This window comes from Kogia breviceps, chromosome 3 (genome assembly GCF_026419965.1).
Source record: "Kogia breviceps isolate mKogBre1 chromosome 3, mKogBre1 haplotype 1, whole genome shotgun sequence".
Classification (NCBI taxonomy): Eukaryota; Metazoa; Chordata; class Mammalia; order Artiodactyla; family Physeteridae; genus Kogia; species Kogia breviceps.
Window position 1 is genome coordinate 172,969,161 of NC_081312.1, and position 25,058 is coordinate 172,994,218.

Genomic DNA, 25,058 nt, shown 5'->3' on the forward strand with positions numbered 1-25,058 from the left:
AGCCACATATAACTTTTTATGTAACTCTAGAAACTCTAGCTCTATAAAAATAACCATTTGCATTTAATTAAAAAAAAATAAATTTATTTATTTATTTTTGGCTGCGTTGGGTCTTTGTTGCTGCACACGGGCTTTCTCTAGTTGCGCCGAGCGGGGGCTGCTCTTCGTTGCGGCGTGGGCTTCCCATTGCTGTGGCTTCTCTTGTTGCGGAGCACAAGCTCTAGGCGCACAGGCTTCAGTAGTTGTGGCATGAGGGCTCAGTAGTTGTGGCTCATGGGCTCTAGAGCACAGTAGTTGTGGCACATGGGCTTAGTTGCTCCGCGGTATGTGGGATCTTCCCGGACCAAGGCTCGAACCCGTGTCCCCTGCATTGGCAGGCGGATTCCTAACCACTGCGCCACCAGGGAAGTCCCCTGCATTAAATTTTTTTTTTCTTGCGGTACGCGGGCCTCTCCCTGTTGTGGCCCCTCCCTTTGCGGAGCGCAGGCTCCGGACGCGCAAGCTCAGCGGCCATGGCTCATGGGCCCAGCCGCTCCGCGGCACGTGGGATCCTCCCGGACCGGGTCACTAACCCACGTCCCCTGCGTCGGCAGGCGGACTCCCAACCACTGCGCCACCAGGGAGGCCCCCTCCTGCATTTAATTTTTAAAAAACTGATCATGAAAGCATTCAAAGTTACCTTCACTTTCAAAAGTCAAAACCTCCCCAAACCCTTTATGTGAATGATGAATTGATTATACACATTGTATTGTTAAAAATGAGTGTTGTGAAATAATTAAATACATCATCTAAGTCAGTGTGTGGAACTCTACTGCTCTTCCCTATTTAATTACTTTCTTGATGGCTTATTTTGTGTCATTCTAAAAGAAAAGCCATGATAGTTTGCTGAGATGAGTCTCAATTTCCCTTCAGAATGAGGGTCCAGTAGTACTTGGTGAGAGTTTGTTGGGTGGGGAGCTCTTGCTGGCTTAGATGAGTAGGTGCCCACTGACATCACCCATACATGCTGTTGCAATTGAATGGACCCCCATTGTAACATCACCATCCCCAATGAACCTAATGGCATTCTCAAAACTGTGTTTAGTAAATAATTCTGTGCTTTTCATGTAACTACATGAATATTATTTAACATTGAGACTTCCAATTGTTCTTGCTGTCAGATTTGTAAAAACTAAGGTAGTTAAGAGTTCTTAATCAAATGGTGCCCAGATAACTTCAGACTTGACTGACAGATATTCATGCACGACGTTATTACACAAAGCTCACGAGGTACCCTGGGGGCACAGTGCTGTTCTAGAAAACAAAGACATCTAATGAAAAATGTCTGAGCTTTTCTCTCAGGGTTTCATGTTGATATTAAAATTTAAAAAAATTACTTGGAGAATTCTACATGTTTAGAATTTGTCAAGGTAAAATATTTCAACACTTCTTACTTGATTTATCTCTGCAGGTACTCAGCAAGATAGACAATGTTACTTCCAAACTGTGGGCTCAAAGCGGACAGCAAGGTGCACAGTGGAAAAAAATAGAGGTGTTTTTAGGCGTTCATTCCCATATACAGGTTCGTAATCCAAGTATTTAGGTGATGATTGAGTTTTGTTGATTCTTTAATTTTAATGTATTTCCTCTACCCCTTGTCTTCTTGTCTCTCTTTCCCTTTCTGATGTGCTGTATGAACGCTTACCACTCCATACAGCATTTTCCATAAGGAATTTGTGGTTCTGAAATGCCCTAATTGTTTTTCCCGGAGAGGCAACCATTTTTCTAGGAAAATCTCATTTTAGTGACAACCATCTCCTGCCTCCACAGTCAGCCTCCTACATATTAAGAACACCTCCCACTATTTTGCAAATATATTCTCAGAGACTGCAGAGTAATTACATTGGTTTATTTCAAACCCAATTAAAGAGACCTTTGAAAGCACACTATATTGTTGAACCTTCTTAGAGAAAATAGATTTACTTGACTGAAAATTATTTTCAGAGGCACAAAATTGGGTGATGCTGTATTTGTCTTCATGTAGATTACAATAATATTAGGAGGATAAGAACTAAAAATAAAGGAAGAGAACAAGTAATACATAGAATAAAAGGTTTAAACTGAAAGTAATTATGTGCCAAGATATTTAGTGTGAATTTTATTTTTTTATGGATTATCAGGAAAACAGGAGCTCCATGGATGTGTGTGTTTTGCTTTTGGAGTTTTTGTTTGTTTTGTTTTGTTTTTGACAGAAGGGGTGTTTATTGGAAGGTAAAGCTTAGCTATTAAGATTTAAGATTAGATAAGGGAGAGTGGGAATCCAGCGCCATTTATGTCAGAGAACACTTTTCCTTAGTCATAACTGCACAGGGCTTAATTCCTTGAATTTAGAGCCACTTATCTATAGATACAAGCTATAATATCTTTGCTAATTATACAGAGGACTGGAAATGCAATATGTAGCGAGAGTAACCAAATTAGCTGGAAATATTCAGTAACTGTATCTACAATCACATGCTATATCTGATAGATCAGCCCCTCTCAACTCCACTGGAAGCACAGGCTAGATACAGCTGTTTAAAAGCATTGATACAACATTATCCCCAGTTTCTTAGAATGTTAGCTATAATAAATCCCATATATTTTTGACCTCTTGCTGGGACCCAGTTTTCTTATGGGTCATTTGTAGATAATTTAGGAAATGGTTAAGAAGTAAGTTCAACCTGAAGAAGCAAAGATTGGACAGCAATTTAGTGGCCTTGCACAGTATGAAATTTATCATTAAGAGAATTCCACCTGTTTAACCTCAAAGACTTATTAACGGAGACAAGAAGAATCATCAGCAAGAACATGCAGAAGGCTGTGCTGCTGCCAGGCATCGGCTTCCACTTCAGGCAGTGAATTCTTAACTAGTCTGTGCAAGTAGAATATTTGCATGGTAAAATCATGTTCAAAACAACATTAAGAGGAATTTAAGCAGAGCTATCAATTATTAATTTAGCCTTTCTGAAATTTAATTTCTCACATATTGAAACTTGAAGACTAATATGCCCATGTTGTTTGACTCTTAAAATGAAATATTAATGGTTTCTGAATATTTGATGTTCAATGTGATTCATTCATTCCTTCAGTAAAAACATATCAAGAACCTACTATGTGCAAGAACATTACTATGCACTGGAGAAATAGTAGTGAGACACACACATACTATCCATGGTTCTTCCATTTTTACAGTATCAGTCCCTTTAGCCTCAGAAACATGAGTGCCTTTAACCCTTGAGTAAAAGTATACAGCATTAGGTACGTTTCAGTTATATTTGGGAACCCCCAATTTAAACATAACATTTAATTATAATAATTTTTATAACTAGAGCAGTCACATACCTGACACCTACTAAGTGCTAAGTTCTGTTCTATGAACAAAAAATTTACTCCTTTAACTGTATGAGGTACCTACCTTTATTACCTGCATTTTATAGATTAGGCACAGAAATACCTAGAACTTGGGTAACTTGCCCTACTTATATAACTACAATGGCAGTGGTACGCTTTAAACACAGGCAGGTCATCTACAAGTCCATAATACAAATGCTGTGCTCTATTGCTTCCTAAATTTTACAAAATGATTGACCCAGCTTTTATTTTACCAGAAAAAAATATATCATAATTGCTCTTGAAAAAAAGTTTAATCACATTCAGTATTAAAGTCTATGGAATCTTAAACAACATCGTGTGGCATTGGATTATCTGATTTCTTAATCACAGAACATTGTCTCACAGATTTAAATTAAGCATTCAGGTATATCCAGATAATACAGTACCTTTTAAAATTTGTGTATCCATGTTTTTCTTGGGTTCAATTTTCTTATAAAAGAGTTGTAGTCAGTATTCTTTCTAGTTTCACCTCGTCTTAATCCCATCCAAGCTCTTAATCTATCTTACACATTTTTCTTTTCCAGCACATCTGCTCTGAAGAGAAAAAAATGTATACCCTTTATGTAAATTTGATACATGAATTTATATAAAAATTGTACATTTGCTTTTTTTTAATAATGTGAAAGGCATGATTTTCAGTTATTCTATTCTCTCATCTTAAACGGAAAACAACTAGGTTTTCATACAATAGTATAAATGCGTAACACATCTTAAGGAAAAACTAATTACTTCTTTCAAGAAAAATAATTGTTTAGATTTGGTAAAAAGATGTTTGGGAGTTTGATGACAATAACTTTTGTATAAAAATCATGGAGGTAAATAGGTATTTCTTGTTATTGCATCTCTAATTGTCCTAAATTTACTTTAAAATATATGAATATTTCTTACGTTAACACACAAATACATATTTAGCTTGCAGACAAATTCAATAGAAGCTGTCTGAATTAGTTTCACTTTGAAAACTTTAGTGAGTCCTGTGACTATTTTTCATCAGTTCTATCAAAGTCTGTAGAAGTGGGATCTCACTGTCCAGCAATGGCACACAGGAGAATTTCATTCGTCACATACATTAATCAAAGGCAAATCACACTCATTTCAAGTCCAAAGATGTGGACAATTAAAAAAATTCATAGTTTTGAGGTTAGACATGTTTTCGATTTCAAATAGTCGAGTTGAACAGATCAGAGGAATGGCAAGAAGTGGACGAAATAAAGTAAAAGATATGCTTTCATCTTCTGTCTCTTGGTGCATTCCATCACCTGGTTGACCTCCCGCTTCCACGTGTGATGAGGCTGTCAGAAGTGAGCAGGTATTGTTTTGGGTCTGTGAGTTGCAGAGGCTGCAGTGGTAGATGACTCCTGCCAGTTTCTTAGGCCCTGTATCCTAAAAATCTAGACAAGAGACAATGGTTTCGCAACTCCCACATTCTTACCTGTTGAGTGTGGTAGAGATCTTCGATATCCCTCAAACTTCCTGGGTCAGTTTCATCATAGGGATTACGGGGTCACTTTTATCAGATTCAAGCCCTTATGTTCTGTACTGTATTTACTGTTTGCCCCAAGTTTTGAATTCTTGATGGACGAGTCAACTGATATTGGCTTTATTTTTTTTTTTAAAGATTGTCTTCAGGGCAAAACGTGGTATCAGTTACATAGGAGATGTAGCAGTGGATGATATTTCCTTTCAAGATTGTTCCCCCCTACTTAGCGCAGACAGAATGTGTACGGCTCAAGAATTCACATGCGCTAACAAGCACTGCATTGCCAGGGACAAGCTGTGTGATTTTGTGAATGATTGTGCTGATAATTCAGATGAGACTCCTTTCATCTGTGGTGAGTGGAAGTGTTCTGTCTCCTTACTTTTGCCTTTGTCTCCCACAACCTTCCTCTGTGCAATGGGTTCATTGATGAAAAATACAGAGTATATATAACTCAGCAGCCAAGGCAGGTAAGGTGATTTAACCATTTAAATACATTCCTTTCTCCCTCTCAATACTTAATTTAGAACCGAAAGTCATTTAAAACTAATCAATGGCTTTCTGTTTGTATGTGAAGAATTGGAGATTAACTGGAAAACAGGTGTCTTGAAAGACAAACAATAAAAACAAGTATTTTCCATATGAAATAAATTTTTGGAAAGAAGGCAAGCAAAACGTCCATCAACGGCAATTCATGTAAGGTTGACAAGCCTTTGTGCTTGGACGGATTTCAGGGAGTTGTCATTCCCTTGGGTCAATTATGAGCTGGGATAAGTGGCTAAAAAAACAAAAACTCAATATCCAGATAATGTATAAAATAGACATCGTGATCTCCTAAGGGAAACATATCAGCTATGTAATATTGTTACAAGAGATCAACTGATAATAAACGGCACCGATTAAAATATCCTTAGCTAAATGGGCCATATGTGCTCATTCAGGGAAGTCTGTAAAATCATGGAAAACAGTGCGTTGTTGCCTCATTTCATTGCAAATGAGGTGAATACAAATTGTCAGAATTAAGGTGGACAAATTATTCCACTATTACCAATAATAATTTCTGAGCTAGCATATTACAGTTTGATCTCTTTTTTCCTCTTGAAACCAAATCTGGAATCACAAGAACAACATCAGTATATTAAGAGCTCACATTTACATAGAACTTTTAACTTTCAAAGCCCTTCTATCTTCTGATCTCCACTTGATCTTCACAGAAACCCAACGGGTAAGTGGGACAGATATTATTAGTGCATTCCATGGATAAAGCTGCTGAACAAGAGTGGCTAAGATTTGGTCAAATTTCATAAAACTCATACTGACGGAGTTAATCCTAGTTTCCAAGTACTTTGATTTATGATTCACTGCTTTGCCCAAGCTACCATACCACCGCTGTGTACAACTGATCTTAGGAAAACCAAAAAAGTTGTAGATGTAGAAATCCTGTGTATATCCAATAACTATTTGTTTCTTCAAGTGTGGATTATATCTTATAATATCAATTATTACTATTATATGAACCAAGCAAAACTGTTTGGCTAATCTTGTATTCTGTATTAATTTTTACCTTTATCTTATGAATATTTTTGCTGCGTTTTTAGTTATTTTCTGAATCAAATGCTTTTACATTTTCTTCATTGCCATTTTCATTTGAGTATCTCACAAATCTATTAGGTTATCAGTCGAACGGAACAGATATTATGCTTTTGAATTTTATTTGTCATGTTACCAACTTATCTCTTTCCCAAGATATGATTTAATGCAATTTTTTCAGTGTTTAAAGTATTTTATTTCTGGCTAAATTTTTCCTTGAACTCTTTGTATTTAGATAATATGCGAATAGTTCTAGAAATCCTCTATCTGCGTTTGGGAGGGTATACTGATATACTAAGAGGGTCAGAGAAATGTACTGAAATTTATTGTCTTGGTAGTTCTTTTGTATGGAAAATAAAGACAAAAGTAATTACAAGCCCTTGGAGGGAAAGTTTTATCAGAAGGTGCTTTCTGGTGAACTGATTGCCAAATCACTGTAACATTTGAATGAGGCTGTGGTATCAGTAATACTGGAGCAAGAGAGATGAATTAGTTCCAGATATTTTATAAGAAGAAGACATTTTTTTCAGCTCCTTAGAACAAATAAACAAGCAAAAAGTTAGGACAAACCTTAAAAGTAACCCACATTTTGATATTGGTTCTTATTACATGAATATGGTTTCTTTTTATATAACACTGCTTATTTTATTGTGTATTTAAAAATTCAATTATATTCCTATGTTAATGGTTTTAAATGTTTTAATTATAGAGTGGCTAGAACCTGCTATATGAATTATGAGTGCTGTTATTTTTCCTGCATATACTATAAACTTTGATGCTTAATTAGACCCAGAAGAATAGGAAGAAAAACTTAAAAAAAAATCACCATAGCAACTGATCTCAGAAGTTTGGCTGACAACCAACCAAGAATTTAGGCTTACGTTTCATGATCTTTGGAACTTGTGTGAGGTTTTTTTTGTTTGTTTTAGGTTGTTTTTTGTGGGGTTTTTTTTCTGTGAGAAGTCTAAGTAAAGGCTGAACATGCATCACAACTCTAAAAAAACATCTAAAATGTCATTTGATATAAATACACCACCTAGGAATAGAAGAAAGAATGAAACTGCTGAGCTCTTTGTAAAGGAATAGACTATCTCTGACAAAGGAAAAGAAAATAATCCTTTATAAAACAAAAGTGCCTGTGGCTTTAATTTTTTGTAGACCAATATAGGCTCAGAAAGCAAGATTTGGAAGAAAGATTAACTGGGTTTTTTTTTTTTTTGCTTTATAATGTAAATATATCTAAAATATAGGACATAGTCAAAAAGAAAGTGATTTGTGTATCTGAGAAATCTGAAATCTTAGTTGAACATATTTTGCCATTGGTATAGAGGCTCCTTTGGCAAACAATCATATTTTTGTTTCTCTGTACTTTCCAATTAGCATATTTATTGGTGATACATAAAGAGTATCTCAGGCATGCTCAAAATAATTTAATTCTGCACTGTGATTAGTAAGGATGCAGGATATTTGACCAGAATAATGAGTAAGTAATCTGGACCTAATGGGCACATGTAATACTGTATTTCCCAACTTCAGACATCTATTTCAAGTACACACAGAATATATGTTATTAAGCACTAAGCAAACTTCAGTAATTTTAAATGGATTAAAATGACATGGATTACATCTTTTGAATTAGGCTGGAAATCAGTTGTAAGACAAAAGCTAGAAAATTCCCTGTTAGTTAGAAGACACTTTTAATAACCCATCTCCCCACCAAAAAAATTACAGTAAAATTAGAAAATGTTTTAAATAAATAATAATAATAGTGCATTAAAAAACCTGTGATATTTAGTTAAGAAAATGCTTAGTGAAAAATTTATATACTTAAATCCTTACCAAAGAAATTAATTAGCTGATAATACAAATTAATGGAATAGAACACAAATGTCAGAGAGAAAGGATTTGGAAAGACTGATAACATTTTCAAGACCCTGTCAAGAATGATCAAGAGAAATCTAGAAGACAAAAATATCAAATTAATTTAACATATATTTACTGAAATGGTATATGTCAAGCAGTGTTTGAGACATCTAGTGTACATCCATAAATGAAACAGACAAAACTCATATTACCCATTCTCCTGTGTTAAACAGAAAATATTCTCTCTTCCTCTACACACAAACATACACACACACACAGAATATCCATGTGTGTGTGTTTGTGTGTATGTATATTACAGAGTTTGTCAGAAGTGGGTAAGTGATACATTTTCTATGAGAAAATATAGAGTAAATTAAAGGAGATGAAAAATGGAGGGAGAGCAAATAGCAATATTAGGGAGCTTGATGAGGATAGGCCTGATGAAAGATATTTAAACAATTTGTTTTCATTTTACTTATTTATTCCCCCCCCCAGTTTTACTGGGATATGATTAACATATAGCCCTGTATAAGTTTAAGGTATACATCATTGTGACTTATTTATATTGTGAAATAATTACCACAATAAGTTTAGTGGTAATCCATTAACATCCATTTTCTTGTATAGGTACAAAAAAAAAAAAAAGAGGAAAAAAAATTTTTTTTCCCTTGAAATGAGGACTCTTAGGATCTAATCTCTTTCAAATATACCATACAACAGTGCTAATTATAGTCATCATGTTGTACATTACAGCCCTAGTGCTTATTTATCTTATAACTGGAAGTGTGTACCTTTGGACTCCCTTCATCTAATTCCCCCTCCTGGGCAAATTCTTGAAGGAGATCTGGAACTTAGCCAATGCTTGTTATTTTCTTTCTTTCTTTCTTTTTTTTAAAATTATAGCCATCCTAGTGTGTATGAAGTAGAATCTCATTGTCGATTTGTCCTTCCCTAATGACTGCAATGTTAATCATCTTTTCTTATGCTTATTGGCCATTTGTGTATGTTCTTTGGAGAACTGTCAAAGTTCTTTGTGCTTTTCTTTACAGGATTGTGTGTTTTTTATTGTAGAGTTGTAAGAGTTATTTATATATTCTGGATATTAAGCCCTTATTGTATGTATGATTTGCAAATATCTTCTCTCATTTTGGAGGCTGTCTTTTAAATTTTTCAATAGAATTTATTTTTTAAAGGAGTTGTAGGTTCACAGCAAAACTTAATCCCCACACATGCACAGTCCCCCCAGACTATCATGTCCCCCACCAGAGTGGTAATTTGTTACACGGGAGATGTCATTATCACTACAGTCCATAGTTTATGTTAGGTTTCCCTCTTGGTGAAAGAACACATGATTAACAATAAATCAAACTCTTATACTCAGTTACTTATAGTAACCTTGCTAAAGTTATTACAAATGTTTTTAAACACATTTTTTCCTATTGGATGAATGTTTCTAAAAATATCATTTTTTAATGTTACATCAATATGCAATTTAACACTGCTGAAAAATTAGCTAAACTCAGTTACTGAAATCTTGGTCTAGAGACAAACAGCATTTTTGTCAGAAGTCAGGCCCCACCCCAGACTTAATCATAAACTGCATTTTAACAAGTATATCTGCACTAAAATTTGAGAAGCACTCATCTAAACAATATAAACATTTGAAAAAGTTTTCTGGTGAGAAGGAAGAGCTATTATTTTATTCTTGGTTACCTTATTGACATATACAAATATATCAGGATTTTAATAGGAGCAATAATTAGCTTTTAAAATATTAAAAATGATTCTGTGTATATTTTCTTAATGAATTTAATTGAACCATTTATAGTTAAGTCAATATTTAATGCCTACGTATGTATTTAATTGCCTGATATAATTTATTGGCGATTTTAAGAAGCTTTAAAGAATGAACATTCATGCATTTATTAAGCAAATATTTATTGAGCATCTACTATGTGCGAGGGTTTGTTCTAGTTACTAAGAATAATGTTGTGAACAGTACAGACAAATTTCCTGCTCTCATGGAGCTTGCATTACGTTTGGTGGTAGTGGAAGGGGACACAGACAAAACAGAGTAAGTAAAATAACACAGCATATTTCATAATGATAAGTGCTCTGGCAAAAAGTAAAATAGGGAAAAGTGAGAAAGAAGATGCTTGGAGTGGTGGTTATAATTTTAACTACGGCCATTGGAAAAGTTCTCACTGAGAAATTGACATTTAAGTAACGATGGAAGGGGATATGGGGATATATGCATACATATAACTGATTCACTTTGTTATACGGCAGAAACTAACAAAACATTGTAAAGCAATTATACTCCAATAATGATTTTAAAAAACAAAAAAGTTGGAAAAAATAATGGATTTGAGCCAAGTGATATTTGATGTATTTGAATGAACTTTTTAAAAATTCAAAAACATTTAAAAAGCCAGCAATAATTAAAACACGGTCCTTTCTATATTATCACCACATCACTAACATTTTCCTTTGATTTCTATGAATGTATAACTGTAATTCCCCTAAACAGTTATCCTTCAGGACATATTTGAGTTGACTCATTTACATCCTGACTACCCTTTCTCATTTGTTATAGCAGAATTCTCTCTGTTTCAAGTAAACTGATGAATTTTGGGGGGAGAAGGGGCTATTGTTTGATGCTATGATATATATGTGACTTTTTACTCACAGTAAGGTTATATTATAGCTGTTACTTCTACACCATATCCAGTGCTCCATCTAAAACATTTTGGCATATCAGAATTTGTGCTCATTTGTGGCAAAAAATGAATTTAAAGGCATAGAGTGCCTCTGTGGGACTCTACTGGCACCAGTGTACACCATCCTGACCTAGTCTTGCATACTGGACATTTATTTATTTGGTTAAACATTGGGCATCTCTAATATAAGTGGCCCTGGAGCAAAAACAAAGAAAAATAAGATAATACCTGAAGAATTGTGGAGCTTCTTGTCTAGTTAGAGAAATAGGTCCATAAACTTTCACCTTGTGAATGGGAGTTAGAATAAGTACAAAGCACTTTTGGATGGGTGAGGGGGAAATAATTTAGCTAGGGTACTTAAGTACTGATCCCAACATGGATTTTAACATCACCTTGAAAACAGCTAGTGTATTTTCAGAGACTTTATTAATCATGCACTATGAATAGTTTTTGTTTTCTTTGGGAGATTATGTTCAAAAGTAGATCAGGTATCATAATGTTTATAAACCAGGCTTCCTGTGAAGGATCTGCTGTCCTAAGCTTCAGGAATTCATTATTTGCAGGCTGTAGCCCAGTGACTGAGGCTTAGAAAGCTTTCACTGTCTTTCCAAGATTATCAACACTGATCCCTTTCTCATGAACTCAGTGTTGTAAAGTGACATGCATTAGGGTAATATTTTCAGAATTATGAAATCAGGTAGTCATCACTGAAGAAAAAATTATGAGAATTTTTGAAAACCTGGTATTATAAATAGGATTTTTCCAAATTGCCCACAAACTCTTTTTTTTACATGGAAATAAGTATACTCCTTATAGAACAATTGTTCTGTGAAACAGTTTGGGAAGTATTGTTTACAGAATTTATTATTATTACTTCATAGAATAAGGCAGTACAAAGGAAATCACTGTATCACAATTTTCAGATGATGTCACCGAATAATAATTGGCACATGACATTAACTTTTTGAATTTTGAAATAATTGTGGGTTCATAGGAATTTACAAAGATAGTACAGAGAAATTCTGTGTACCCTTCATGTAGTTTCCCTCAGTGGTTACATTTTATAGTATAGTATAATATCAAAACCAGGAAACAATGTGGTTCAATATGTGTGTATAGTTCTATGGCATTTTATTATATGTGAAAACTCGTGTAATCATCACACTACAATCAAATATTCTGTCTCCACCCAAATCTCCCCTGAGCTATTCCTTTATAATTACATTTATTCTCACCATCCCTAACCTTGGGAAACCACTATTTTGTTCTCCATCCCTATAGTTCGTAATTTTGAGAAAGTTATATAAATATGTAAATGCAGTTTGTGACCTTTTGAGACTGTCTTTTTTTCATTCAGCATAATCTCCTTGAGAGCCATCCAAGTTGTTGTGTGTGTAAATCATTTGTTCCTTTTTATTGCTGACTCATGTTCCACGGCATGGATGTAACATACCATAGTACTATTTTCAAGAGTGGTTATGCTATTTTACGTTGCCACCAACAATGTGTGAGAGATCCAGTTTGTCCACATCCTTCTGAGCATTTGTTATTGTAATTATTTTATTTTTATTATTGCTCTTCTTATAGGTATAGGTTAATATGTCATCAGGGTCTTAATTTGCGTTTTCCCTGATAGCTAGTGGTGTTGAACATCTTATCATGTGTTTCTTTGTTATCTGTATATCCTCTTTGGTGAAATGTTTCTTCACGCCTTCTGCCCATTTTCTAATCAGATGTTTTCAAACTATTGAGTTTTGACAGTTCTTCATATATTATAGATATAAGTCCTTCGGCAGATGTGTGAGTGGCAAATGTTCTCTCATAGGCTTTAGATTATCTTTACATTCTCTTCTACAGGGAAAGAGTAATTTTGCTGAAGTCCAGTTTATTGATCTTTCCTTTTAGGGATCATGCTTTTGATATCACGGTCAAAAACACTTCACTGAGTTCTAGGTCCCAGATTTTCTTCTATTTTTCCTTCTAAAAGTTGCATAGTATTATATTTTACATTTAAGTGTATGCGCCATTTTGTAAATTTTTGTATAAGGTGTGAGGTTTGGGTCATTTTTTTTTTTTTTTTTTGCCAATAGTTATCCAGTTGCTTCATCACCATTAACAAAGCTGTCCTCCCTTCATTTAACTGCATCTGCATCTTTGTCAAATGTTAGTTGGTTGTACTTGTGTGAAGCTGTTTTGGGTTCTGTTCCATTGATCCAAGTGTCTGTTCCTTCATCAGTACCACACGGTCTTGAAAATTAAAGCTTTATAATAAATCTTAAAACTAGATAGAGAGAGTCCTTCTAGTTTATTTTTCTTTTTCAACTATATAGCCTTAGTTATTCAGGTTCCTTTGGCTTTGCTTTCACATTTAAAAAAAAATCATCTCTATATATACCAAAAAAGTGATGTAAATTTGACAAGAATTTTATTAAATACATATATCAGTTTGGGAGAAATAACATCTTTAATAGGATGGCTTCCAATCCATGAGCAGTTTTTCTCTCCATTATTTAGACTTTGATTTCTTTTCACCTGTGTTTTGTCTTTTTTGGCTTACAAGTCCTGTACATATTTTATAAGATTTACACCTAAGTATTTCATTTTTTAAGGGATTATAAATGATATTTTAAATTTTGGTTTCTAGATATTCAGTGATGGTATATGAAAACACAATTAATTTTATATGTAGATCACGTGTCCTGCAACCTTGCTGAGTCATGTATTAGTTCTCAAAGTTTTATAATACATTCCTTAGATTTTCTATGTTGACAGTCATGTCATCTGAAAATTGGGACAGTTTTATGTCTTCCTTTCTGATCTGTGTGCCTTAAAGATTTGGTAGAAACCTCCAGTGAGACTATCTGACCCTGGAGATTTCTTTGTCAGGAATTTTAAAATTATGAGTTCCGTTTCCTTAAAAGTTATAAAGCTGCTCAAATCATTTTGTGTTTGTTCTTTGTAAGGAATAGGTCCATTTCATAGAAGTTGTCAATTTAATGCATTAGAGTTATTAATAGTATTCTTATATTATCCTTTTAATATCCATGGGGTCTATGATATCCCCTGTTTCATTCCTGTCATAGGTAATTTATGTCTTCTCTCTCTTTTCTTTGACATTCCTTTGAGACTGAAAATACTAATTCATTAAGAAGAAAAATCTAGAAATAATAGATATAGCTACTAACCTTTTTATAAATACAATATAAACAACTTCTCAAAATATGATATAAAGTTCAAGTTATTGAATCATAAAATCAAAGAATCATAGAGTTGGAGAGAATAAAAGAAGTTACTCCATGCTCTTTGAAACAGGGATCTAACACTAAGACTTCTGTGAAGGATTCACTTTTACTCAGTTACAGTTGATAGTAAATTTTTAATCTATATCCTAGCACTTATCACAGTCTATTAATATATGAGAGAATGCCACTAAGACATGTTTATTGGTGAATCAGTTCCAACATCTACTGAATTGCTATTGACTGAATTGATAAATGAGTCACCAACCAATCAAAGAATCATTTCTATAAGTTCTCTGATCTGGCAGACAATGGAGGTGGGAAAGGAAAAATAACCTGATTTTTGTTTGAACACTTTCATAGGAGAGAATACTCTGTCTCACATAAAAAGCCTTTTCAACTGTAAGGCACCCCTTGATATAATAATTTTCCTAATATTGAATCTATGTTTCCATCTTTGCTCAGTATGAGTTTTTGATGATAATATTTCTTACTACTTGTAGTTCTTCATAGTAATTCAACTTTAAGATTTAGAAACAGGTACCATTGATTCTGCACGTTTTTTCACATTCCCCTTTCTCATGTTCATAGTTATGATGTCAATATATATATTCTTAGAATCCTTTGGTAGCATTTTATATGCACAGTTCAAGGCTTCTATTATCTAGTCTCCCTCTCACTGGATGGTTTAAATTCTCAAAGTTTCCCATAAACATGGGAATTAAATATTCAGAAGATAGCACAGTACTCTAATTAGGAGTAAATTATCACAATATTATGTCATTTTTTGCATAAGATAACATTCACAAATCTTAAGAATTTTAATACTTTAGTTTTTATTTTTTAATTAGCCTTGTGTTGATTATATCTATGAAGAATAAATAGGGAGTTGGTTAAATAAAGAATAGTAAAGAAGGTTCCAGATGATAGGAATTACAAAGAGTGGTAGCAAAAAAACAGAGGAAAGACGGATCCTGATGAGTTTGTGGAGAGAAAGCTTAGCATGTATGGAGCATTTTGTTTGAGAGTGGAGAGTAGCTAGGAATGAGTCCAGAGAGACAAGCAGGGGTACCTGGTCATCTGTGTTAAGAAATGTCTTTTAACTTAGAGTAACAGAGAGACATTTTAGGATTTTATACAGAGGAATAATATAATCAGATTTGGATTTTAGGAAAATCACTCTGAAGAGCAATGTAGATGATAGCAATTTTGGAGTCAGGAGGATCAGTCAGGAGACTATTCCAGTATTTCACTCAAGAGATAATGATAAGGTGCATTCAATGAAGATGGAAAGAAGTGAATAAATATTTGGGAGAAAAGTCTACAGATCTGATGATTAATTTACTGTGGAGGATTTCTGGGTTGGACAGGTGAATAACTGGCAGTTTCATTCACTCTTCTTACTTAATGAAGCAAAAGGATAAGGAGGTTATAAAAGATGTGATTTCTCTTGATTTGTGTTTGAGATATCTAAAGATCTTAAAAGTGGGAGATGTGGCCAATAGACATCTAAGCCAGGGAGAGGCATTCTGCAGGAGACATAGAATTGGGGAATATCAGGGGGACCTTCAAGATGGTGGAATAAGACGTGAAGATCACCGTCCTCCCTGAAAATACATCAAAAATACATCTACATGTGGAAAAAATCCTACAAAACACCTACCAAATGCAGGCAGAAGACCTCAGACTTCCCAAAAGGCAAGAAACACCCCACGTACCTGGCCATGTCGTTGACAGGGTTTTGGTACTCCAGCCGGGTATCAGGCTTGGGTCTCTGAGGTGGGAGAGCTGAGTTCAGGAAACTGCTCCACCAGAGACCTCCTGGCCCCATGTAATATCAGTCGGCAAGAGCTCTCCCAGAGATCACCATCTCAACACTAAGACCCAGCTCCACTCAATGACCAGCAAGCTACAGTGCTGGACACTCCATGCCAAACAACTAGAAAGACAGGAACACAAACCCACCCATTAGCAGAGAGGTGGCCTAAAGTCATACTAAGTTCACAAACACCCCAAAACACACCACCAGATGTAGTCCTGCCCACCAGAAAGACAAGATCCAGCCTCATGCACCAGAACACAGGCACCAGTCCCCTCCACCAGGAAGCCTACACAACCCAAAGAACAACTTTATCCACTGGGGGCAAACACCAAAAACAATGGGAACTACAAACCTGCAGCTGTGAAAGGAGACCACAAACACACTAAGTTAAGCAAAATGAGAAGACAGAGAAATATGCAGCAGATGAAGGAGCAAGGTAAAAACCTGCCAGACCAGACAAATGAAGAGGAAATAGGCAGTCTACCTGAAAAAGAATTCAGAGTAATGATAGTAAAGATGATTGAAAATCTTGGAAATAGAATGGAGAAAATACAAGAAACGTTTAACAAGGACCTAGAAGAACTAAAGAGCAAATGAACAATGATGAAAAACAAAATAAATGCAACTACAAATTCTCTAGAAGGAATGATTAGCAGAATAACTGAGGCATAAGGATGGATAAGTGACCAGGAAAATAAAATAGTGGAAATAACTATCGCAGAGCAGAAGAAAAAAGAATGAGAAGAATTGAGGACAGTCTCAGAGACCTCTGGGACAACAGTAAATGCACCAACATTTGGGTTCTTCTGGAACCCCCAGAAGAAGAAGAGAAAAAGAAAGGGTCTGACCAATCACAAGTAATGACATTGAAACTATGATTAAAAATCTTCCAACAAACAAAAGTCCAGGACCAGGTGGCTTCACAGGTGAATTCTATCAAACGTAATAAGAAGAGCTAACACCCATCCTTCTCAAACTCTTCCAAAAATTGCAGAGGGAGGAACACTCCCAAACTCATTCTATGAGGCCACCATCACCCTGATAGCAAAACGAGACAAAGATACTACATACAAAAAAAATTACAGACCAGGGGCTTCCCTGGTGGCGCAGTGGTTAAGAGTCTGCCTGCCGATGCAGGGGACATGGGTTTGTGCCCCGATCTGGGAAGATACCACATGCTGAGGAGTGGCTAGGCCCCTGAGCCATGGCTGCTGAGGCTGCACGTCCGGAGCCTATGCTCTGCAATGGGAGAGGCCAAAAGAGTGAGAGGCCCACGTACCTCAAAAAAAAAAAAAAAAAAAAAAAAAAAAAAAAATTATAGACCAATATCACTGATAAATATAGATGCAAAAATTCTGAACAAAATACTAGCAAACAGAATCCAACAACACATTAAAAGAGTCATGAACCGTGATCAAGTGGGATTTATCCCAGGGATGCAAGGATTCTTCAATATATGCAAATCAATCAATGTGATACACCGTATTAACAAATTGAAGAATAAAAACCATGATCATCTCAGTAGATGCAGAAAAAGCTTTTGACAAAATTCAGCACCCATTTATGATAAAAACTCTCCAGAAGGTAGGCATAGAGGGAACCTACCTCAACATAAAAAAGGCCATATACGACAAACCCATAGCAAACATCATTCTCAATGGTGAAAAACTGAAAGCATTTCCTCTAAGATCAGGAACAAGACAAGGATGTCCACTCTCACCACTATTATTCAACATAATTTTGAAAGTCCTAGCCACGGCAATCAGAGAAAAAAAAGAAATAAAAGGAATACAAATTGGAAAAGAAGAAGTAAAACTTTCACTGTTTGCAGATGACATGATACTATACATAGAGAATCCTAAAAATGCCACCAGAAAATTACTAGAGCTAATCACTGAATTTGGTAAAGTTGCAGGAAACAAAATTGATGCAAAGAAATCTCTTGCATTCCTATACACAAATGTTGAAAAATCTGAAAGAGAAATGAAGGAAACACTCCCATTTACCATTGCAACAAAAAGAAGAAAACACCTAGGAATAAACCTACCTAGGGAGACAAAAGACCTGTATGCAGAAAACTGTAAGACACTGATGAAAGAAATTAAGGATGATACCAACAAATGGAGATATATACCATGTTCTTGGATTGGAAGAATCAATATTGTGAAAATAACTATACTACCAAAAGCAATCTACAGATTCAATGCAATCCCTATCAAATTACTAATGGCATTTTTTACAGAACCAGAACAAAAAATCTTAAAATTTGTGTGGAGATACAAAAGACTCCGAATGGCCAAAGCAGTCTTGAGGGAAAAAAACGGAGCTGGAGGAATCAGACTCCCTGACTTCAGACTATACTACAAAGCTACAGTAATCAAGATGATATGCTACTGGCACAAAAAGAGAAATATAGATCAATAGAACAAGGTAGAAAGCCCAGAGATAAGCCCATGCACCTATGGTCAACTAATCTATGACAAAGGAGGCAAGGGTATACAATGAAGAAAAGACAGTCTCTTCAGTAAGTGGTGCTGGGTAAACTGTATAGCTACATGTAAAAGAAAGAAATTAGAACTCTCCCTAATACCATACACAAAAATAAACTCAGAATGGATTAGAGACCTAAATGTAAGACCGGACACTATAAAACTCTTAGAGGAAAACATAGGCAGAACACTCTACGACATAAATCACAGCAAGATCCTTTTTGACCCATCTCCTAGAGAAATGGAAATAAAAACAAAAAATAAACAAATGGGACCTAATGAAACTTAAAAGCTTTTGCACAGCAACGGATACCATAAACAAGACCAAAAGACAACCCTCAGAATGGGAGAAAATAGTTGCAAATGAAGCAACTGACAAAGGATTAATCTCCAAAATTTATAAGCAACTCATGCAGCTCAATAACAAAAAAACAAAAAACCCAATCCAAAAATGGGCAGAAGAACTAAATAGACATTTCTCCAAAAACGATATACAGATTGCTAACAAACACATGAAAGAATGCTCAACATCATTACTCATTAGAGAAATGCAAGTCAGAACTACAATGAGATATCATTTCACACCGGTCAGATTGGCCATCATCAAAAACTCTAGAAACAATAAATGCTGGAGAGGGTGTGGAGAAAAGTGAACCCTCTTGCACTGCTGGTGGGAATGTAAATTGATACAGCCACTATGGAGAACAGTATGGAGGTTCCTTAAAAAAACTACAAATAGAAATACCATATGACCCAGCAGTCCCACTACTGGGCATATACCCTTAGAAAACCATAATACAAAAAGAGTCATATACCACAGTGTTTATTGAAGCAGTATTTACAATAGCCAGAACATGGAATCAACCTAAGTGTCCATTGACAGATGAATGGATAAAGAAGATGTGACACATATACACAGTTGAATATTACTCAGCCATAAACAGAAATGAAATTGAGTTATTTGTAGTGAAGTGGATGGACGTAGTCTGTCATACAGAGTGAAGTAAGTCAGAAAGAGAAAAATAAATACCATATGCTAACACATATATATGGAATCTAAAAAAAAAAAGTTCTGAAGGACCTAGGGGTAGGACAGGAATAAAGACACAGACATGGAGAATGGAATTGAGGACATGGGGAGGTTGAACCTGGGACGAAGTAAGAGAGTAGCATGGACATATATACACTACCAAATGTAAAATAGTTAGCTACTGGGAAGCAGCCACATAGCACAGGGAGATCAGCTTGGTGCTTTGTGACCACCTAGAGGCGTGGGATGGTGGGGAGGGAAACACAAGAGGGAGGGTATATGGGGATATATGCATACGTAAAGCTGAATCACTTTGTTATACAGTAGAAGCTAACACACAACTGTAAAGCAATTATACTCCAGTAAAGATGTTAAGAAAGAAAAGAATTGGGGAACATCAATATATAATGGATACATGTATATATTGATATATATATATATATCCATGAAGTCGATAATATCACATAGAGAAGGTAGATACAGTGGGAAACGAAGGAATAGCATAGGAATAGAACCTCAACTAACACCGATATTTAAGAGAAAGATGCTTACAAAGCAGACAGAAGTAGAGTGCCTTGAAGGAGAAGAAAAGAACAGACATTGGTGTCACAGAAGGTCAGGAAAGTTATAATTCTAAAAAGAAATATGTGACATTGTCAAGTGTGTAAACATCAAATAATATAAGTCCTGAGAAATTTCTTTTATATTTAATAACAAGAAGGTAATTGGTATCACTTTGGCAATGTTAGAATGTGAGGGGAATATAGGTTTGGACCTTACTTTTCACATGTAATGGTGTTAAATCTCTTCCTCACCTGTAGTCACCCTGGCCTACACCTCTCTCAATCATTTACATTTTAAACTGAAAAGCAGGATTTGCCATTTTTTCATATTAAAATTCCATTATTTTGGTTTCTACCAATCACTGAGCCTATCCAGGCTAATGTAGTCAATGTAAACAGTCTACTTTTATATTTACATACCTTCCATAACCTTCCTTCAGTTAAATATTTTTTAAAAATCAAATGTTTCCTCTACCTATACAAAGAGAAATAAAATTATATATCTACAGCTTTTGAATTACACTCGTCAATATAAAAATAACTACATTTTTTTAGTAACATGAACTACTATCCAATTACTTAAGAGTCAGTTTTCCCTCCATAATTTTATCAAAAGAAGACCTATTTATATTTCTGTTATCCCCAAATTATTGATTCCCTGAAGTGAGAGACAAAATAAGTGAAGAGGCTGCATTTGACTCATACAGGACTAGTGAGGACTGACATTTGAATTTAAAATGCAGGAATTGAATAAGGATGCGGTCAAGAACATGCTAGGAATTGGTGCAAGTTATAAGTGTAGGTTTTCTGGTTTGTTGAGTTGTCGCTGTTATGATTGTTTTGTGTTCTGTTTATTAAAGAGTCATAGGCCAGGAAGTGGGATAAGCAATAGTTCCACCTTATTATAAAACATTACATTAATTACAATCTACTATGTACTAGAAATTTCAATGTGAACAGTGCATGAACTCTAGGCATAGTTCTGAGAAAGGGCTTCCACAAATGAACAAATAATATTAAATGAGCGAAAGGAAAGCTACACACTCCATCTTTTGACAAAAAACAGCTCTGGAACATTATTTAAATGGGGAACCAACAAAACAACAACAAAAATTAGGAGTGTCAGAGGAACCTAATTATAAAATATATTTATTACAGTTACCCAGATAAATCAAATATATATGTCATGTTTATTCAACATGTTATAAGAAATTATGGAATGTGTGAAATATGAGAAGAGGACCATAAGAGAGAAAAGATTAAGATGAAATTGGATAAGACAAGGAAGAATTATAAGTAAAGCAATTACAATCCTAAATGAAATTTTACGCTGGAATGACATTATGGAAAAGTGAATTGTTGCCAAGGAATACAAATTTGAAAATCTGTGTCAGCACAAAGAAGAAATATTCAATAAAATGAAAAGACTGAGAGGAAATAAGGGATATGACAGGGGATGAGAATTAGTACTATGTGTAATTGGTGATGATGACAATGAATATATATAATATAAATAACACATATATATAATATATATAGACAGTAGATACATATAATATAAATAATAGTTAGTATAAGAAATATAACTTTCATAAAGTTAAAAATATTTAAGCTACTTAAAATTAGGCTAAATTAAACATAAGAACTTAGTAAATCATGATATAAAAAGTATTGTTAGTGAACTCTAAAAAGTGTAGCTAGTGATGTAAAATAAACAGACTGGAAACATGGACAAAGATTTGTGATGCAATTAAAGAGTAGTTAATTAAACATTAATTTTGGAATCAAAATTATTGAGTGTTAAAAGGTGAAATCTAGAATGAAAATATAGTTTTAAGCTTTCTGCTTAAAATGACATAACCAAATATATGAAGCAACACAGCAGTACAAGAAAAAAAAGAAAATCCAGTTATTGAATCATATTTCAAAAGCCTCTATCAGCTTTTGCTAATAAGATAAGCAAAAGTAAATAAATAATAAAGGCATAGAGTATTTGGAAAAATATGATAGAGATATATATGATATATAGATAACAAGTATATATATTTTATTTATATATATAAATCATATAAAATATGATATATTTATTTATCTATAATAAAATATGATAGAGTTATAAATATATATATGAAATTTTGGACCTTATAAATAAAAGCGTTATTTCAACCATATTTGGTATATTTACAGATTCATCACAATTTAGAAGATAGTCAATACATTCCATATAGAAAAGTTGTATAATCCATATTATTTGATCAAAATACAGACAAAATATAAAAGTAAATATTAATTTAAAAGTTTAAGCTAAAATGTTGTCAATTAGATACATAATTTTATACTCTTAAATGAATATAGAATAAAGGACAAAAAATATTTGATTTACCACAATAAAAAGTATATTTAAAAGAAGAAAATAAATATGAAAAGGTTAGATATCATAACATATTAGATGCATGCATACTTTTACCCTGAGGGGTGTATATATATATATGTGTGTGTGTGTGTATATATATATACATACATATATATATATATATACATATATATATATGAATCAGTATCTCTTTCTCTCCCCCCATATGTGAGTGTATTATATAATATTTCTATTATGGCAATAGATTACTAATAAAAGAATCAGAAAATTATGACATTAGAATATCAAATAATGTTGAGGGACTTATGCATACATTCATGATAGAAAAAGCTGATGCTGGGTTTATTCTTTGTCAAGAGCAATAGAATGGGACGTAATATATGAGGCAAATGTTATCAGGCATTACACAACAGGCAGCATAGAACTGTGATCTTGAGAGACAGGAATACAAAAGTTAACCTCCATGATCACCCACTGACTGTCACATTTCTTATGATGAAAGTTTTCTTCCACAGAACAGAGACAGAACCCCAAAATAGTAGCAGTGCCACTAAGCTGAGAGAGAGATAATTACTGGCTGCTGAAGCAGCTGAATACCTGAGGAAAGAACTGGGAAAAACACTTGTTCTAGAAGATTTTATGGGGATTAACTTGGCTAAGAGTTAGACTGAACATGAACAGAGTGAGACCCCATTAGGAGAGATGACATGGTGCAGGACTGAGAGAGAGATCAATAGTTATTCTAGAGGGCATACAATTTGGGAACACATTAAAATTCCAGCACAGCCAGAATTGAGATGGTACTAAACACTTCAAGCTTTAAAATGATACTATAGTAAAAACCCAATTTATTAATAAGCAACATAACCTAGGAATAAGTTGAAATTTTCAATAGGTCTAAACTAAAAATAATAAAACTAAGCCTGATTGGACTAAAAAGACCTCTCAGAAAATGTGAGAAAAAATATAACACACATTTAAAGAGCATGACATAACCCAAATTTGCTACAATGTATCATCTACAATTTCAGCATACAAGTAAAAAAAATGACACATATCAAGAAAGAGGAAATTTTGACATATATTTGAGAGAAACAAATTAATAGAAATTGATTCCAAGATGATGGAAAACTAGATTTAGTAAACTGTGGATTTAAAGCAGGTATTACAAATGTGTTCAAGCACTTAATAAGAATATCACAATAATGAATAAGCAGATATAGAAGATCTCAGCAAGGAAATAAAAATGAAGATGAAGAGGAAGAGAAAGAGAGAGGAGGAGGAAGTGAGAGAGAAGAAGAAGAGAAGGAGGATAAAGAAGAATAGGAGGAAGAACCAAAGGGAATTTCTAGAATTGAAAAGTGAAATACCTGAAATAAAAATTTACTGGATGACCTTAGAGACAGATTAGAGACAACTGGACAAATATCACTGAACTTGAAGACAGATCTACTAAATGGAAGTTATCTAATTACTTAAGAAGAAAAAAAAAGAAAATAAATTGATCAGAGCCTTAGTGATCCACAGGGCAACTAAAACATTCTTCCATACATGTAAATGAAGAAACATAAGGTGGGGGGGGAGGGGACAGAAAAATATTTGAATAAATAATTATCAAAAAATTCCAAAGTTATGGCAAGCATAAACTTAAATAAAATGATCAGGAAGATCAGGACAAAGAAAATGAAGATCACCACATCTCAGTACCTTCTATTTCAACTGATAAAAACCAAAATAAAAGAGAAAATCTTGAAAGACACCAGAAAAGTAAAAAACAACTTAAACAAAAATGAAACAATGATATGCTTGATAGCTTATTTCTTGTCAAAAGAAAAATGGAGGCCCAAAGATATTAGAAGAATATATTTAAAATGCTAAACTGGTGTTGGAGAGAGGACTTGTCAACAAAGAATTTTGTATCCAGTGAAAATATTTTCCCAAAACTAAGGCAAAATAAAACATTTTCAGATAAATGGAAAATAAGAGATGCCATCATACTTCAGCATACACTATAAAAAGTGCTAATGGATATTTTTCAGGCTGAAAGTAAATAACACCAGGTTGAAACTTGATCTTCAGGAAGGAATAAAGAGAATAAGAGTTTATAATTATGTGAGTTAATATACAAGACTAAATTTTTCTCTTTTCTTTCATTAAATTCTTTAAAAGGCATGCTTTTTAAAAGAAGACATACACAGTATTGAAGCTTTTATTTCATATATAGGTATATATGACAAAATAGCACAATTAACAGGAGGTGAATGGAACTAAACTTTACCAAGGTTCTTAAATTTTGCATGAAGAGCAATATTAACTCTTGATTGTGATGGTTAAGTAGGCATATTACAATCATTAGTCCAACTATTAAAATATAATGTAAAGAGATACAGCTAAAAACCCATAAAGAATTAAAGTGGAATACTAAAAATATTCAAAAAAGGCAGAAAAGGAGGAAGATAATAAAGAAATGGATGTAT

At 34.1% G+C, this 25,058-nt stretch overlaps 1 protein-coding gene across 1 annotated transcript in view; it reads left to right on the plus strand.

The window, feature by feature from the left end:
• MALRD1 (MAM and LDL receptor class A domain containing 1) overlaps positions 1-25,058 on the plus strand; it is a 628,554-nt gene that overhangs the window by 258,849 nt on the left and 344,647 nt on the right. The window contains exons 23-24 of the mRNA XM_059059255.2: positions 1,451-1,561; positions 5,033-5,246. Of these exons, the coding sequence (XP_058915238.1) occupies positions 1,451-1,561; positions 5,033-5,246 (325 nt within the window). The remainder of the gene's footprint in view (positions 1-1,450; positions 1,562-5,032; positions 5,247-25,058) is intronic.